This window comes from Coffea eugenioides, chromosome 11, assembly GCF_003713205.1.
Source record: "Coffea eugenioides isolate CCC68of chromosome 11, Ceug_1.0, whole genome shotgun sequence".
NCBI lineage: Eukaryota > Viridiplantae > Streptophyta > Magnoliopsida > Gentianales > Rubiaceae > Coffea > Coffea eugenioides.
The window spans coordinates 22,019,084-22,036,505 of record NC_040045.1 but is presented as its reverse complement, the minus strand read 5'-3'; the positions used below and the strand labels follow the sequence as shown (position 1 = coordinate 22,036,505).

Sequence of the window (17,422 nt, the reverse complement as noted above, 5' to 3'; positions counted from 1 at the left end):
TCTTTGTTAGGTATTGCTCGTTGTTTTACATTTGGAGGCAGCAGGCACAGAGTCCTGCATGACCCTAGCATTCTACCTCGATCAGATTTGTCAAGGGAGCAATACATGAAGAAAGAAGAGCAGACAACCGTGAATCATTTTCATGAGAAGCTTCTAAAATTAAAGGACTTAATGAAAACAAAGGTTGAAACATTACATTTACCTTTATGTTTCTTAATAAAGACAAGGAAAATTACCTTTATATTTCTTATAAAGACACGGTAAATTTCTTGCGAACATTTCAAACATTGCATCTCTTATTTTCTTAATTGACTCTTATAATTATCTAAATTTGAGCATGTTATGCTTTTTATCATGCTTGTAACTATGCATTTCTCTTTATTTTTCTAATTTCATGGATCAAATATTGAGGTATTTACAAAGTTGAAAACTAAAGAATTGCTGTGCAAATGTCAGGCTGGGCAGAGAAGGGCTCAAAGGAGGCATAAATTCATGGAACAATTTTTGGAAGAGTTCTATGAAGAGTGGGATGGAAGAGCATGAATAAGGTCTGGTTTAAAGTTTTCCCTGTGAAATTTCTCCTTGTCTGCAATTTTTTTTTTGGGGGGAACTTTACAGTTTGAAATGCAGCACTTGAATATGTATCCAACCATAAATTCTATGAATCCTGTCTCTTTACATACTAAAGGAACAAAACTAAGGCCATGTTTGATAGCCCAATTCAGCACTTAATAGATTCAGATCTTAACATGTTCAGACGCGTTTGATAACTAAAAATTGAACATCTAAATTAATTAAGTAGCATTGAATTTCCTAGGCAAAACTTGCTTCCAAAAATAAGTGATAAGCTATTTACTTATCATTGAATGTGATATACACTCGAATGTATTAGATTTAATACTTAACAATTCAATAACTTAATGGATTCAGACTTCAGATTTCAGTTTTCAGACTTCAGTTTTATCAAATGCACCCTAAGACTAAATCTTCCGGAGTTGAATACGTATTCCTGTTGTAATGTTGGTTGTACGCTGCCTCTTTAAATGCTTCACTGCTCTTAGATGTCTTAATGCTTTTGTAGCCAAATATTGCTTGGAATGCTAATTGTTTTGCTAATTATTTTTTTCAACTGTCATAAAGTATAGCATAGGTATCAGGGGTACAAATATGATACCTCTATCTGTCTCTGCAGAAAGCAAAAAATTTTCGAAATGCTCACTGGACCAGTAGGGTGGCCAAGAGACTGTTGGATGTTGTTGGATCACTGAAATTTGTTCAACTAAAGTCAGTGTAGGAAGGAAAACTTCTGGTGAAAAGACTGTAAAGTTTTTACTGCTATTGGAATAAAAGGGAGGTCTAGTCTTGTTGCTGTTGAATCGCTGATAAGGCATAATTTCTAAATAATCTATGAGGTTAATCAAGTGCTGGACTGGACTTGTATCTCTTTGTTTCTTTTGGTGGATCCACTGTTCCCATTGGTCTATGGCTTCTCTTAGATACTGGCATAAATAACAGAAACTTTTGATGATATTATGCTTATTTGGCTAATTATTCTCTTGATAGTAAAACTTGAAACAGGGTTAAGTCTTGTTCATGGTAGGTTGTTAGCTGGTCTGGCAGGCATAAAAGGAGACATGAACAATTTATGGACTTTATGGTGATATGTGTCACCCCCAAATTAAAGTGAAAAAAGAAGATGGATGGTTGATATTTAGCAGTAGTGGTGAGACCAAACTCTGTTAGACCAAGCATTCTTAGCAGTAGATTATTAATAAGAATAATGCTAGAAAGAACAAATAAATGATAATCAAATTATGAAGTCATCAATCAACATGTATAACCATTATTCATATTTCACTCCCTTTTCCTATCAGTTGTACCTTCTTACCTATCTGCCAATCCTTCTAATCCTTCATTTCTTTCACAAAATCTTTTTAATACCACATGATATTTATCTTTTAGTCTTCCACAAACAAATCCAAAAAGAAAAAAAGAGTAAAAAATAAAAACACAAGTAACACTCAATTTCTCCTGTTATTGTAATGGATACTAATTGGTCTTCAAATGCTTCTGCAATTCAGTCTGATTCCTCCTTGAAAGCCTTACTTTAAGTCCATGCTTCATGTACATGGTCAATGCCATCTTTGGTATAACTGGATGATCTTTTTCAACCTTCATGGTATAGCGGTACAAAATGGATGCTGCTGCAAACTTCATCTGGTAATATGCGAAATCTTTGCCTAAACATAGCCGAGGCCCTCCATTAAAAGCTGTAAATTTGTAGGCAGATTCACTCATGAACCTTCCATCTCTCACCCATCTTTCTGGTTTATAATCTCTGCAATCTTTTCCCCATACTCCCTCCATTCGTCCCATAGTATAAATTGCATATACCACTTTTGTTCCCTTCTTTAACACTGTTCCATCTGGGAAAACGTCATCTTCAAGAACCTAAAGACATACAAAACACATCAATAAATGACGACAATCAAGACTCAGGGTAAAATGGAGTCTTTGAAACTCAATTTTTGGCGTTTTCTATTCATTTTCTATAGAAAGGGTTCGAGATATTATGACCATTTTGATGCATATTGTACCAGCCATGTTCATTGCTTGGTGTTTAAGAGGTAAAGGAATACTTGAGAACACACCAGAATTTGGACATCAAGCTAGATTGAAGTTACAAAACATTCCTAGCCATTAATTGTATTTTAATACAACTAATCTAATTGTTTATTCTTTTCTTTCATCAACTAATTCTTGGGCACATCTACCCTTATTTATAGACGCTAAAGCGATTTTCCAAACTTTAAGCCTTCAGGTGATGGAGAATATGTTTTAAACTCTTGTAGTCAATGTATATCATGCTATTGTTACTCTAGTAAATCATGCTTTGTGTCTTACTTTAGCAACAATGACACAGAGAAAAAAATTACTGTCTTATTCATTGGTTTTGAATGTTGTACTCTGACTTTTATATGTTCCAATTCAATTGCTGAATCTGCAATTTGGAGAAAAGAATTGGGCAAGGTGGCAAACAGGTCAACAACCAGCAATCTCACTAATAACAGCAGGAAAGTAGCCGAAAAAAGATAGAGACGAGGTCGACGAACTCTTTGCAAGCATAGTTTCTGCTATTTTAGATAGAAAATCTTTCTTTTTGGTCAAACTGCGGTTGTTTTCATGTTGAAACGCTGTCAATTGGAAACCAAGTAATGCCAAAATGTAATTTGGCAACAAATTCTTTGAAGCTTTTTCAACAATCCATTTACTGGGAAAAATTGGTCAATTCACCTCACGCTAGGTTCTGTAAGCGCGAGTTAAGTAACAAGAAGCAAAAGGTTCAATTAAGTGATTATATTAGTCCATTTTCCCGGTTCATAAATCGAGCTTGGCAGTTCAGATTTTGAAGAAAAAACTTGGGTTGCAAATCTGATTGTATATTGAAAAAACCGGAAAGAAAAATAGGGTAACCATTTATATATATTTCAAAAAGGAAAAAAAGAAAGAAAACCCAATTCTTTTCCCTTTAAGCAAAACAAAAAGCAAATTTAAATAAAGAAAATGAAAACATTGTAGTTACCTCCTTGTGATCCACTGGCACTGAAGGATGTAATCTCAGAGCCTCTGAAAGAGCAGCTTGTAGATATTCCATCTTCTTCACCTCCTCTGGCTTGAAGATCAAGTTATCAAGATCCTCTTTGTCTTTAGCATCTTTCCTCTCATTCACAATTTGACAAATTTCGGCCAGAATTTTTTGTTCCACTTCCGGATTCCGGTTGAGCAGCCAAAAGAACCAGCTCAGTGCCACTGAAGATGTGTCTCTTCCAGCTAGAATGAAATTCACACAGATATCACGCAAGAATTTGTCCGAAAATGGGCGTTCTTGTTCATCTTTCAATCTCATAAACACAGTTAAGAGGTCTGATCTTTGTTTTTCACTTTCTGTTGGTAAAGAAAGTTCTTTCTTCCTAGTCTGAATCACTTCTTCTGCGAACTTGTCAACCTCCCTGATTGAATCAGTCAGTTTCTTCTCTGTCCCAATGTTCAGAGATCTCATAGCCCTCCAAGTTAGTGTTGGAGTGACGAATCGAAACAAGGTTGCTTCGGTTGCATCCTCGAATGCCCGAGCAAATGGTATCTCGGGCAATCCAGGGCGTAAACAGCCAGGATCAACCCCGAAAGCTATCATGCAGACATTATCAAATGTTAGTCTAAGTAGAATATCCTGTAAATCAACAGGCACAGATTTTTTAACCGACTCCTCCAAGACCGGTAAGAGCCTAGAATGAACCAGCTCCAGCAATGATTCAGTGGTCATGCTTCGGAACTTGGTGGAATGGAACTCCAGGCTTGCAGTCTTCCTTTGTCGTTGCCAGATTTCATCATCTGCGCTGAATATGCCATCTCCAAGGAGATCTCTGACAGTGTTCCGAAAGTATTCCCCTTTAGGAAAATTTGAGAACTTAGTCTTGAGCAGATACTCAAGATTACGAGGATCAGATGTTACAACACAGTTAAGGTTTGTACCCCAAGGACCTGTGAATATGAAAGTGCCGTTTTGCCGGCATAAAACACCTGAAATCCACTCGTACATGTCTCCTTGAAGACCAAGGATCAAAGAAGGTAACATTCCCACGAAGGGCCAGTTTGGCAACCCTTGCCTCTTCTTTTGCCTCAGAGAATGTATAACTATGAAAACAAAAACAGCAAGTAAAAGCTCGAGCATTTGAACCTCTGCAGGCACGAAGAAAAACAGTCCTCCTGAAAGAAATTTTCTGGCAAAATTGCCAGCAACAAAGGAAGAAGAATAGGTGGAATTCATGCTGTTTAGATTGAAATTCATGATTTTGGGATGACAAAAAATGCAGTTGTGCAAAAAACTGTGATAAGTTGGTTGGCAAGTCATGAGTTATATTGTGTGATTTTTGGCCTTCTTATCCCTTGCATTTCTTGCCGTGCATGAGTTACCACAGCAGATTGATTTGGTGAGCTGAAGTGTAAGTTTAGGCAACTTTTTGCATGACTGACTAAAGGAATATGGCACTTTCTTGGAAGAGGGTTTTTGTGTGGTTTTATCCCTATTGGATACAAGCCTTGGACTTGGCTTTACTTCTTCACACAGTAAATTGAAATATGTGAATTTTCCTTCCAATACGGGTTTGCAAGAGGCTTGAAAGTAGTTGGTGACAGTTAACCTAACAGTAGACCACCAATTTCTACAGTCTTCCACACGTTTGCTGGTGCTTGCTTATTTGTTGCTTAGCTACATATTATTCGTAATTTGGTATTTACAAGTTTAATAATATCATATTAAAACAAGATATATATTTAATTAATCTTTATCTACGGTAATCAATAAGATAATGGTGTACTGGATCTCTTATATTTTGTCTATGGTTAACACGTTTTGATGTGATATAAATTAAACAAACAGTTGGCTGACGTAAATGGTAGTTTAGACTGCTACAGACGTCTGCTCCAGGGCTGGTAGAATTTGGGTAAACCAACAAATATTCATTCCATTATTCCTCTGCATCTAGATTGTGATAGGGATGGTGCCGGAGGTTCCTTGTAGGTGCTGAGATGACTATGAACAACTTATGTAAGTAATATTAGGTGACTAAAGCCCTGTTTAATAACTCATTTAGTACTTAAATTTAATAAGTTCAAACTTTAATATGTTCAGACGTGCTTGATAATAAAATATAGAATATTTTAATTAATAAAGTGGCTTTAAATTATTTAGGCAAAACTTAATCAAAATAATAAGTAATAAACTGTTTACTTATCACTTAATACAGAATACCCTCAAATATTAAGATTTTAGTATTTAACAATTTAATAACTTAATAAATTCAGATTTCAGATTTTAAACTTTAATTTTATCAAACGTACCTAAGTGAAAAGTTTATTGTTTATATTTTTTTTCTTTTTCTTTTGACATGAGTACTATTAAGCCACATTATGGGGGTATCAACATTCATATATCAGTACATCTAATTAATTAAGAACGAGCCCTCGTATTGCGTTACCTCTTTTGCCATTTTTTGTAGTGCCAACTTTGCTTCTCATAATTTAGCACAAACACATGCTACTTGCAAAATTAACCATCTCATCCAAGACTAAATCCAACCTTCTCATCCAAGGTTATAAAAGTCTAAATCCAAAAAAAAAAAAGTTTTCAAAATTGATAGATTTCTTTTGATAATTAACTATCAAAATGACTCGTCACACTTTTTAACATGTGACCTTAATGCACACAATATAATCCTTTAAAAAAAAATAACAGTATATTGGTAGCTGCTGCGGATAAATTTTAGGCATAAGATTTCCTGAATATTTTAGGGGCCATGGCTTCTTTAGAAATACTGCATGCTCTTGAGTCTTCTTTACAATTTAATGGAACAGTTATTTACACTTTCCCCCTCTAAAGGCGGGAGGTAGTGAACCTCCAACCTAAAACTATTTACTTTGGCAAGGGTGTTTTACTTAAACGCCAAAATTGCTCTCAATCAATCAACTTTATATATTTTCGTTAATTTTCCTATGATCCATTATGTGAGAACTCGAGAAAAATTATATGTATGCTATGAATTTCTTTTATTTTAATTACTTTGATATTAGAAATATTATATATAACGAATAAATGGTTAAATTAAATGCCTAATTGAATTTATATAAAAATTGAGAATTTAGAAATATCCTAGAATGGTGTAAAAAAAAATTATATGAATCAAATAAACATATGATATGCATATTGTAATTTGAGCCATTTGAATATATTATATAGTTGAATAAGTTACATGACTAATTAATTTTTCTTAAAGTCAAATGTGTGAAAATCTACTAGATCGATATAAGCAAAATTTTTCAAGGTATATACAAATTAGAACAAACGAAATTTTGAGTCAATGTGTGAGACAATAAAATTTCGGACTCATGGCAAACAAATGAACTAAAATTAAAAGACCAAACCAATCTTGGAACCTAAGTAAGTAACCATGCAGTCAAACAAAATAAACTATCAGCAATTTTTACAATAGGAGCCGAGGGAGGAAAAAAAAACAATTGGAGAATTTGGAACCGAATAGAAGTAAAACAATCTTCAAGAAATTTGAGCGGTGGCCTGAGTGAGCTGCTTAGTTGGTAGCACCGACTGGAACATTGACCACCGAATGAATTGTTTTCCTTTTGATCCTTAAGTCTTCTAAGCAGAAAGCTACGTGAATATAAGAGGAGAAAGTAGCTGCCAATGGTTAGCCAAATCCAAGCGGTGACCGAGTGGAGGAAAAAGAGAAACCAACTACAGAACTTGGGCGGTGGCAGAGAGCAAGACAAAATCTGTAGCACCTCTCCTTACCAAGCTAGCATCGAGAGAAAACAGAGAGAGTGAGAAAAGAGAGCGAAACTGAGGAAGTGAGAGCAGGGGCTTGGTTGGTTTCTTCACCAATTAACCCAGGCACAAGAAGAAATATCGCAAGGAAAGTAAGGGAGGCTGGAGCTAACACTCGAGGGAACAAAAGTTGGGAAGAGAAACTGATTACGTCTGCAATTCCTAACACTTAAGGCCAGAGGTAAGTTTTTGTGAATAATGCTTATGTACTGAATAGAACTGAGCATATGTTAAGCTGTAATATGTCATAAAGCCTCTTAACTTCATCAAGCAAGACCAAAATGAGTATAAACTAAGGTGAACATAACAAGACAAGTGCATTCGGCTGATTGCAGGTTGGTTGGCCGAGGGAATTAAGCAGGATATGTAACCTGTTGTTGCTAATTCTGAAACTCATACTAATGAATACATGGAAGACATGTTAGTTCTTAACCTTAACAGGGAGGTGCATTGGAAGTCAGAAACTTCAGGCAGCTCAACTAAATTAGACAAAAGGGAAGCTGCTACAATCTGTTATGATACTAAAGAGAAGGAACTTAGCTTTTGGAGCAGCTTTTCTTCCAATTTCTGTGTTCTATGAACTTCCACAGGTGGAACTAGGGTTGCCCTGTGGTTCAGTAACTACATTTGGCATTGTGAGTAGAGTTAAATTGGAGCAACTAAGGAGGGAGCTGTGAATTAAAATGCTGAAGTACATAATGGCTGAGGGGAAAGGAGTCTTGATCAGCTTCTCCTTTGAGTTTAGTGCAGAAATTTTCTACGATCTGACTAACGCTATCCTATAGCTTAATAAACACGATTTGTTTATCTAGTTGGAGCATGAAATTGAAAGGAAGGATTTGAGGGAAACAATGAATGCTGGACCTGTACATTGCTAGGAAGTTGCATTTGGTTAAAACAGAACTTATTGTTGTCTTGTTGAATTTATGTGTTAATAGTACATGTTATTTGATTCAACTTCAGCAGGGACGAAAGAAATACTAAGTGATCAATATTTTAACCAAGTAAAAGATGAAATGTTGATGAAAACTAAGAAGTATATTGCTAGAACGTGAGTTGACAGCTGATATAGTAATAAAGTAAAGTTCTATAATGTTTTGGAAACTTTAAGGCAATTTATTATAATTAAATATATAAGATGGTTGCTAATCACTTAATCTTGTCTTCAAGAACATTTTAAAGACCCTAGAACCTAAGGGGGGTTGGTATCGCGAAACAAAACTTAATTTACAAACAACTTAGAGTTTAGTTGAGTTAAAAGGGAATAAATGGAGTGTCTATAAGCCATAATTGATGAATATTGAATTGAGAAAGATATATTCCTGATTTAAATATTATACGAAGATACAAACCTGGGAAAAATGTATAATTCTTGGTTTGACATGATAAAATTAATAAATTTTGAAATAAAATGTAAAATAAATATAAAATATGTTATATTTTGTATTTTAAAGCCAAAACTTGACTTTAATAGTTTAAATGATAAGGTAATAAATGATAAGTGGTCATCTATGAATTGTATATTCACTTTAGAGTTATAAACTTGTCCCAGGGAGTAGCTGTGAGCCCGGAATCGAACCCGAAGCTCGAGAGCAATTTATTGGGGTTTTGGTGAGTGTTTCTGAATTTATGTGTTTAACCGTTTATGTTTACTTAAGTGAAATTATGTGATAAATGTGCTTATTATGAAATATTGCTCAGTGATTCATTGTAAAATGTATCTCAATTGTCCCTCGCCTTCTAAGTTGAGGGTGTACTTTATCACACTCGGCTTAGTTGAGTTTGAAGGTTATTGACCAAATGTTACTGTAAGTGTGCATGAATGTAAGCCGTATGTGTACTTTACCGCATCGGCTGAACTGGACCCCAAAACCCTCTGTTCAACGGACTATTCGAGCCAACAAAGGGTTTGGTCGGATAGGACGGAAGCTTTGGGTAACTGTTTCGGTATACTCAAGTATTACCCTGAAGTTGGGAGATTATTGAACTAATTACTGAATGTAAGGGATTGTTTATTGTTTTGGAGGACATAAGGAGGTGAATTGGCGGAGTGTGCAATGATATTGAAATGAATGCACAATGATATTGAAATGAGTGTCTCATGACACTGAAATGAATGTACAATGACATTGAAATGACTCTCAGGAGGAGTTCGTATCCTTTTGAAAGTGATTATACAGTGAAATGTGCATTACTTGTTTAATTTACTGGTTTAAGTGTTTATTGAATGTTATTTGTCCGGAAAACCTCACTGAACTTTAGCTCAACCTTTTAGCTTTGTTTTCCTTACAGGAGTTGAAGTTTGAAGGACAACCAAGTAGAGTTAAAGTGTTTTGGGAGGTCTAATGTTATATATTGATGTTAAGACCTGCATTTTGTATCTCTTAATAGATAGATTTATATTTTACACTAGTTGGTGATGTACTTAAGAATGAGCATTTGGATGATTTACTTTTGTAATTTGTAGTGGACAAAGTTTTTGTCTTACTAAGAAGTATTAAGAATGGATGTTTGGATGATTATTGAGAAATGTTATCTCTGAAGTTAATGTGAGTGAGTGTGTGACGCCCCTACTTCTCCCTAGGGCGAACCCAAGGGTATCCGCGAAACGTCTGCCCAACTCTCGCCGGGACTCAATACGAATCCAATTCAATCTTAAGGATAAACAACCAAAGAATAATAGTCGAAGTAAAGAAAAGTTGTTTCCTTAAGTCAACATTCAAATCTTACATCATAGTTATCAAAAGTACATCATTCCCCCAAAATACAACCACTAGAAGTCGACTAATCAATTACATCCCAAAATACTAATCAAAAGTAGTCAGACCGGATTCTCCAAAATTCTTTCCATTCCAAACTCCTGTTAAGGAAAACAAAACTAATGGGATGAGCTGACGCTCAGTGAGGCCAAGAAAACATGCAAACACATAGTTCAAGTAACAATGGCATTTGTACGAGAAATAAAACAAGGAAGTTCAAATAACTCATAAATAACATTAACACACTTAATAAGGATACATGAGCTCTCAGGAGCTAGATTCCACTTGCTTCGCCAAGGCTCGATCAAATACCTCCATGGGATGACACTCCGTCAAAACCGAGTAGGTATTAAGTCCGTAGAACTCCACTTACTCTACATTCCCGTTCACCGTTACACTCCCTGCTCCGGGCCCACACTTCTTTTATAAAAGACACTATTCCACGAGTATGCCAAGCGAGATCTCTTAATAGATCAAGATTTTGATTATCTCATGGTTCACCGATCTTCTCGACCAAGCCCATGCTGGCTCGAGTCGCAAAGTCGGCCAATTGAGATTTGGGCGTCCCCCGATTTCTATTATGAGTCGATGAGATTCACTCCAATCGACAAATACAATTATAAGCCGATGAGATTCACTCCAATCGGCAAATACAACCACAATTATAATTTCAACTATGAGCAATTCAATTATATAATCAATTAAAAGAGAACGAGTGCGATAAAGTATACACTCGACTCGACAATTGCAAATCACTTAATCTATAAGAAGCAATTCACATAATTGGCAACTATTCATGCACTTGACACTCACTAATTCAAAACTAATGAGTAAGTACAAAATAAGATCTTTAGTGGTCAGCTCCGAGATTCTCTTTAAGATCCTCTTGAGTGTCTGAAGAAATAACAATTATCTATCACTCACAAATACTTACAAACCCCTTGCCAAACAAGGAAGAATGTACACTTGCGTAATACAAAGACAATGTCTTAAAAGAGCTTTAATATCTCGAAAATGGAGATTCAAAAGTGAGGATTTAAAGTCATAATAGAAACTTGCATCTTCCAGGAAAATGAGTTTAAAACGGATGATCGATATCGAAAGACTATGAAAAGTTCTCAAAAACTCATTTCCCAAGAAATCATGAATTTTCAGCTTTGCGCGATAAATTTGGTAAAATCAGATCTTGAATTTGATAAGTCCAAAAATGGAAAACTTTATACCGTTGGAAACTAGATTCAAAGTACTAAAAGTTCCTAGAAGACATTTTTCCAAGATTCCAAACAGAAAAAATTCATTTTTCAGCTCAAAGTTGCTGATTGAAGAAGGTAAGACAGAACCAGTCTTGGTTTTCGGCGATATTTGGAAATTCGGAAAAATTCACAGAAAGGGAATCAGCCCTTGAAATTCGTAACAAAATAAGAGTTCCAAACAAGGTTTCAAACACAAAAAGTGGAACTAAATTCGGAGTTTTGAGCAACAAGATGTAACAGTTTGAAGTTGGTTGATTTTTGTAATCTGATTAGTGAATTTCCAGATTTGAAGAGCAATCTTTGGGGCATTATTTGAGAAATGAAATGGTATTGACCAAATAGGGACTACTTCTCTATAAAAATTCAGGTAAAAAATTACATGGGAAGGCAGTTAACGAAATGACCAAAATTTGGGAAAATTTCAAAGCTAATCTGCCAACCGTAGTTCTCTTCCTTTCTCAAACGTTTTGTCCAACACAATCAGCTCCAATTCGCCCCAATTTTGAAACCAAAGTTCCAGAAACATTTAATAAGCAATTGATGGTTAAATGACACTCAAAGTTTCGAAATATAACATCCCAAAACAGATTTGACCATTCGGTCAACAAGGAAGGAAAAGTTTCCGGTTTCCAGCTTTGTTGCGTTTTCGAAATCAAGCCATATCTAACTCTATACAAACTCAAATTGAGAATGGTTGGTGGTGTTGGAAACTAAGTTCAAAATGCCACAATTCATCAGAAGACATTGTTTTGAAAATCTTTTCACAAATGGGATAAAATCAAACCACAAAATGCAGCTTCCAGTTTCATTCGTACAAACAGTCAAACATAACAGCCAACTTTGCCGACTCACTGCGGTTCACTCAAAATGAACCAGCAGGGGATCTTTATACCATTGGAAAGCTATGAATGTATAGTTTTGAATGCCACAAATGGCACTCAATTTAGACTTTTGTACAAAAAGTTATGTTTGGATAAAGGAGCACTGTCCGAGTACCCCTGCTATACGATTTCCAGATTTGAATCTTGCCAAAGCTCAAGTTTTATGCAACCAAATGAAACGATTTTTGAAAGGCACTTTGTACACACAATATACAACATATATCCATCAATTTGACAGTCAACCAAGCATCAAAATTTTGAAAATAAAATAGAACAACATGGACAGAATTTTTGGCCAGCTTGTCCCTCACCACTTCCTTCGATTTCTCTCGACTTTCTAACCGAAATCAACTCACTTAACACATAAACAACCATAATCAGACATTAAATCATCAAGTCAGCTACCTAAAGCTCTCATCAAGTCAGCTAACCTATGATTTAAAGCGAAATAAATGGTTTCCTCAAGTCCTCTAGCCTATGCGCGGTTAGGGTTTCAAACCCACGAAGATTAACCGCTAAACTTTGAAGAAATGAAAAGATCAAAGGGTTGAAGTGGTTACCCTTAGCAACTTAGATGAATATCAGATTTTCCACCGAAATCCTCCAAGAAAACTCCACAAGATTGCTTCTTACTCCAAGCTAGAATGAATCTCCAAGTTGTATGCGATTTGGTGGAAGATTTGTGAGTGAAATGAAGCCAAAACAATGGAGTTTCTTCCTTCCCTTTTTCTTGTCTTGCTTTGGCCGAAATTGAGTGTCAGCTCATCCCATTAGTTTTGTTTTCCTTAACAGGAGTTTGGAATGGAAAGAATTTTGGAGAAGCCGGTCTGACTACTTTTGATTAGTATTTTGGGATGTAACTGATTAGCCGACTTCTAGTGGTTGTATTTTGGGGAAAGTGATGTACTTTTGATAACTATGATGTAATATTTGGATGTTGATTTAAGGAAGCGACTTTTCTTTACTTCGACTATTATTCTTTGGTTGTTTATCCTTAAGATTGAATTGGATTCGTATTGAGTCTTGGCGAGAGCTGGGCAGGCGTTCCGCTAACTTCTAAGGTACGCCCTAGGAGAAGACCGGGCCGTCACACATTATGCATTAATTACTCTTATTTTCTCTCTCTAATTAAGTATTTTTTGCTAGGGTGTCATACTCTTCTTCCTGTTATTCTCATTTATCACTTTCTCACTCACACAATAATAGATCTATTATTTTATAATTAAATAACATCATTTTTGCCTTAACACCTTTTTTTTATCTTTTGAGTTCTATGCATTCTTCCTTTTTTATTCAATTCTAAAACTTTTATTTATTTATTTATTTTTAACAAATAGAACTTCATTTAACTCCAGCAAATTTCACCTTAAAATAATTATTATTATGATGTCATTGTAACTCAATACTTGAGCATAAAATTTTTTGACATGCAATATGCATTTTTCTTTTGAATTTTGCTTATCTATCATGTCTCTTAGCAACTAGTACTATCAAAACTTTACCATCTTTTCTCTTTTATACTTGGCATGTAAATCTTGACTTTTATCTTTTATTAAGTATTCATATTTATTATGTAAGGCTTGATTTCTATCAAGTATTCATATTCTCTAATAATTAGATGAAAAAAAGTTTAAATTATATTACGTTGTATATCCCATGAATTGAAGGGAAAGTAAGCCTTTTTTTTTGAGATTATTTTCATTTTAAACTATTATTTACTTTGACTTAAATTACATTGTGCTTAAAAAAAGAACCTTTTGAGTAAAATTTTAAAATAAAAACTATAAGAGCATGTAGAATTAATATACGAGAAATTATTAAAGCCAAGACCAATTTAGTAAATCATGAAAATAATTGATAAACGAGAGAGAGAGAGAGAGAGAGAGAGAGAGAGAAGAATGTGAGTAACTGAGTAGGAAAAACTTTTATTGGAGAGAGAAGAAGAGAAGTAATTAGTGTTTAATGATCTAAAAAAAATGAAGAAAAATATATGGAGTTGACTGATTAAGGATAATTTTGGCATTTGAGAAAAATTTGCTCTGAAAATATCGCCAACCATTTACTTTGCCCTTGGGTATAACTCAATGATGCTATTTTTGTGACTCCATTAGATGGAATTAGCAAACAAACAAATAATACTTGGAAAGTGTATGCAGTTTTAAGAGTACCCTTTGAATGCTACAATTCTAGAAAAAGTTTGGGAAAAACAAAATTTGCATGAAAATCCATATTTTAATCAAATTTATGAAAAAAGTCCCAAGACATGGCTGCCGAGTATAGTGGATTTGCCGTGAAATCCAGCCCTTTACAAAGTTTAGCTCCATGTCATATTTAATCACATTTAAACAATGGCTACGTCATTTTTTCTATTTTGATAATAACATTATCATTTTCTAAGTCTGCACAAATGATAGAAATTATAAGTGTAGAAACTACATCAAACATACACATGCAAACAAGAGAATAGAAATTTTAAAAGTTAATAAAAATCACTCTGGGGAGCTCCCAAAATACCAAGAAATAAAACATTTATAGCCTCGAGAACGTCTATGGATGCTTCTAGTTATCTGACTTTACCTTCCGAATCTATTAATTGATTGTTTCAAGCCTCGATGTCAAGGTAAGTTTTGATGAAACAGTTTTAAAAAATCTCAAATTTGAAAGCCAAATATATATATATATATCAGATCTAATAAAAAAATTAGAAAACTAGAAAACTTTCATTAAGAATCCTTCAGAGATGACAAAATTGTCATTAGAAAATCTTACAAGAGGAGAAAACTCTTGCCATAAACTTTTAGAAGAGAAAAAACTCTCGTTAGAATTTTTAGGAGATACATTATAACAAACACAAAAACAAAAACAAAAAAAAAGAGAAAGGAAAAAGAGACATAGGTAGTGGGAGACTGAGAAAGACCCCCTAGGAATCAAGATGTTCTATTTGTCGAGGGAAAGGAAAATTAGAAAGGAGGAGGACAATTCAAGTTTAGAGAAAGAGATTGCAATGCCAATCACGTCATTTGGGAAGTGATTATAGCATCAATTAACGATGAATCCACAAGAATACTGCGAATTAAAATTTCAAATCTTTGAAAGTTTTTCTCTAATAGGTCTAAATAATTTGACCTTAAACTTATAATTGAATTACCCAAAATTACTTACAGCAGCATGAGCAATTTAAATAAACATTAAATTAAGATTGAAAACAAGTAAGCCAAATCAGTATTTCATTCGTCAACGGTGTTTTAAAAGACAAAGGCATTGGATAGAGTGTTCCATATTCATTTAGATAAGAGATGAAAGACCTGAGAATTTTTTATTGTTTAAAAATCTAAAATTTTTTAAAACATATTGGAATACAATAAAAATTACAAAAAATATATGAAGAATACTAACAAATACAAAAATAAGAAAAGTTATGGAATTTTCTTACATTATCTTCACATGCAAATTGCAGCTCTTTTAAGATATGAGGAACATGACCAAGATGATTATTAGCATACAAGTTACAGTCCCTTTCTCTTTTTGGTGGGTAGCATAACCTCTATTTTTTTATTTTATTTTATTTTTTTGTATGGATGAAGAATCTCCCACCATTCAATTGATTTGACTAGAAACTCTACTAACAATGAATTTACGTAGTAAAAGAAAAAGGCAAATAAAAATTTAAAATATCAAAGTGAAGCTTAAAACTGAAAACACATTCTTAAGAGCAAAAAAACTCATCCAAACGCCTATGTTTTTGCAACATGAATGCCCAATAGCATGGGGTGAGCAGCCAACAACACTTACCTTAGGTCAATAGCCTGTGGCATTTTAGGAACTCGCCCCAAGCTTGCCTCGAACAAGCCTTTTAAAACGTTATCCGCCAAAGCTGAAAATAATGCGTCCTGTGGTGATGATTTTTCACAATAGGGAGAATTATAGTTTTAGCCCCTAATATTTGACCAGTGTGCTATATTAGTTCCTAATATTCTGGCCAAAACTAATTTGATGCTTGCCAAAAGTTTTGATATTAGGCACATTTAGGACATTTGGTGAACATTCAATAATGACTAACAGTCAAATTCAAATTACATTTAGTTAGACACTTTGGCTTTCTATTAGTGTTATCTAATGTTTACAATTTTAATAATTATAGTCGCTTAAGTTTTAAACAATGATATAGAGGGATTTAGGACAAAATGAGATGTGACTTACAATGAAAATATGTTAAATGGGCAATAGAAATTCTAATTAAACTTTTTTTCTTTTTATTTTCTGTTTTATTTATTCATGCTACTGATTTGCGTTGTTGATCTCAAATTTGATACAATATACACAATTATTATTTTACACTATTAATAATTAGCTAATAATATATTTTAATTTTTTTCTCTTAATATAATAATTATACAGATTACCTAACTATCCCTTAAACTATAACGTATATATACTACAAGTAAATTATGTTGATCAATAGGCTATCAACTGAGTTTAAAATAAAATTAGTTTTTGTAAAATTGTTTGAATTATTCAATACTTATCAAGGTACATGAATATTAAAATACATACTTAAGACTTTGGTATTGGAACATTGGATTTTAATAGGTAGCAAAGGCAACACAAAAAAAGAATTTTTTTTATAAAAAAATTCCTGAAACCAATTTATATTGGTATTTACCTTCACTAGTTTTTCAATTACAATTCCTAAGAAATAATTTAAGGCGTATGTGCATAACTCATGAAAGCCTTTGTGTAGTAGAGTAGTAGTAATTATAATAAATTTTTATATCAATAATAGAATTCTCTTTTTCTTTTTCATTATATATATATGTATATATCATCATTTGATTGTAACTTATTCAACAAAGAAATATTCTTTAAGTAAAACGATGATATTGTGCTGACATAAAAGTGTTTTCATGAAATTTTATAGGAATTTAGGAACATATTTATTATATATTTAATTCAATTCACATTTCAATTTATCTTCAAACCCCTAACTATAACTTCTTGAAACTTAAGGGATGATATTGATCGGCACTTCAGATGTTAGGGACTAAAAAAAAAGTCAAAATTTTTGACTAACACAAATTTGATTAATCATTAGTTATTATGATTTTTCATCAATTGTCCTAAATTTGTTTTGAA

At 33.7% G+C, this 17,422-nt stretch overlaps 1 protein-coding gene and 2 long non-coding RNA genes across 3 annotated transcripts; 2 read left to right on the top strand and 1 right to left on the bottom strand.

The window, feature by feature from the left end:
* The first annotated feature begins 15 nt into the window (after positions 1-15).
* LOC113753727 lies at positions 16-1,528 on the top strand. Its single transcript, XR_003465069.1, has 3 exons — positions 16-183; positions 457-548; positions 1,193-1,528. It is a non-coding gene; the product is annotated as an uncharacterized LOC113753727 (long non-coding RNA).
* A 256-nt stretch (positions 1,529-1,784) lies between these two features.
* On the bottom strand, positions 1,785-4,922 carry LOC113754053 (cytochrome P450 86B1-like). Its single transcript, XM_027298372.1, has 2 exons — positions 3,584-4,922; positions 1,785-2,451 (listed from the first exon to the last, which is right to left on the bottom strand). Exons 1-2 carry the CDS (start codon positions 4,907-4,909, stop codon positions 2,050-2,052), a joined length of 1,728 nt encoding a protein of 575 aa, XP_027154173.1. The 5' UTR covers positions 4,910-4,922; the 3' UTR covers positions 1,785-2,049.
* A 2,416-nt stretch (positions 4,923-7,338) lies between these two features.
* Positions 7,339-9,773, top strand: LOC113751437. The gene is made up of 3 exons (XR_003464822.1): positions 7,339-7,577; positions 8,949-9,007; positions 9,689-9,773. It is a non-coding gene; the product is annotated as an uncharacterized LOC113751437 (long non-coding RNA).
* Positions 9,774-17,422: the final 7,649 nt, after the last annotated feature.